Source organism: Dromiciops gliroides, chromosome 6, assembly GCF_019393635.1.
Source record: "Dromiciops gliroides isolate mDroGli1 chromosome 6, mDroGli1.pri, whole genome shotgun sequence".
Lineage (NCBI taxonomy): Eukaryota > Metazoa > Chordata > Mammalia > Microbiotheria > Microbiotheriidae > Dromiciops > Dromiciops gliroides.
Genome location: NC_057866.1, coordinates 19,599,402 through 19,601,247, shown reverse-complemented (window position 1 = coordinate 19,601,247; position 1,846 = coordinate 19,599,402). Strand labels below are relative to the sequence as shown.

General features: G+C 35.8%; 1 protein-coding gene across 1 annotated transcript; it reads left to right on the top strand.

Annotated features, from left to right (window-relative positions):
• Nucleotides 1–217: 217 nt before the first annotated feature.
• Nucleotides 218–1,261, top strand: LOC122731889 (olfactory receptor 4P4-like). Its single transcript, XM_043972139.1, is given in 1 exon segment — nt 218–1,261. A coding segment is annotated over 1 exon segment (1,044 nt).
• The last annotated feature ends 585 nt before the right edge of the window (nt 1,262–1,846 follow it).

Here is a 1,846-nt window from a genome sequence, read left to right as displayed (position 1 = left end):
TGAGCTGAATGAAATTATGACAATGTGAGATCTTATTGATTAGAGGTATATAACATAAACATGACTTTTAAAACAGATGGATTTTCTATGATGATCTGGATAATGATTTTACGTATATAAGTAACTTCCAAGTTGAAAATCGAGATGACTTATCACAATCTGTATAATTTCAGATGAATTAGGAGTTTCCTGAAAAATCAACACTTACTCTAAATACATGGAAATTCAGAACAATGTCACTGAATTTGTTTTCTTGGGACTTTTGATGAACACAGAGACGAAGATAATGAGTTGTATGTTGTTTATGCTCTGTTATTTTGCAATATTTCTAGGGAATTTCATCATATTTATTACAATTACATGTAGTCACTTGGTCCACCAACCCATGTACTATTTCCTATGCCACTTATCCCTCATGGATCTGGCCTATACATCTACCATAATCCCCAGACTGATAAGAGACTTAGCTGCCAAGAGAAAAAACATCTCTTTTAATAGCTGTATGACTCAACTCTTTACCGGTCACTTTCTGGCTGGGGTGGAGATGCTCATCCTGGTGTCCATGGCCTTTGATCGATATGTTGCCATCTGTAAACCTCTCCATTATATGGTCATTGTAACCCGCCAGAGATGCAATATGCTGATCCTCCTTGCTTGGGTTGTGGCCTTTTGGCATTCTGTTGCCCAAATGCTCATGGTCCTTAAGTTGCCTTTCTGTGGTCCTAATCAGATAGATCACTATATATGTGATGTAAAACCTCTCCTGAAACTGGTTTGTGCAGATACATATGTTGCTAGTATCTTAGTAATTGCTAATTCTGGGATGGTTGCTTTAGCTACCTTTCTAGTCTTATTGGCATCTTATATTGTCATACTATATAACCTTAGAAAGCGTTCATCAGAAGTTCGTCGCAAAGCTCTCTCCACCTGTGGCTCCCATATAATGGTTGTGGTCTTGTTTTTTGTGCCCTGTATTGTCATCTATGTTCCACCTCCCAGCATCCACATCAATGATAAGGAAATAACAATGTTTTATGCTGTAATCACACCCCTGCTGAACCCTCTCATTTACACATTGAGAAATACAGAGATGAAGAATGCCATGCGGAAGGTGTGGAACCAAAAGAGATCTTCATAATTAAAATATACCCAATATTCTATAGTTGCAAATGTATACAAGAGTACATATAGATATGCCTATGCAAGTATATGTGTACATGCATACATACATACACACATGAATGAATGTACACATGTGTAGCTTTGCCTAATCCCTGGTAAATATGTAAGTACCCAAATGCCCATTTTTCTTTTCAAATTAAGGCATAAACTGTATCTTTATATGTCATTTAATTCCAGGTGGAAAGTAGGGATGCTGTTTAATGAGCTTTCTTTGTGTGTAGTAAACAATAAATGTTTTCAATGATTTAAAACTAAAATTATTCAAGAGTTTGATAATCTGCTTTTGAATTCTATCACATAACTCATTCTCACACATAAAGGCTATTTCCTTATCCTACAGAGAATGATGAAACCCCAAAAAGTCCTACTTTAAGATGAAATTCTCAAATAACCAGTTTGTCTTTGATGCTCACCCTTCAACTTTTATGTTAGCTATCCCCTGATGACTTCTTCTAATACTGTTCTATCTAGTAAATATAGGAGGAACTTGTCATGTGAGCTGGTCAGCTCTCAAATGTATATTTGCTTATGAATTCCAAAGCCAATTCCTAGATGATTAAGTCACCATTAAGAGTTAAAACTACACCAAGTTTATAGTATGGTTGCATTCTAAAGTTATCTTACCAGGGGTTGATAATTGTCCTATCTGTTTGTCTATTTACAT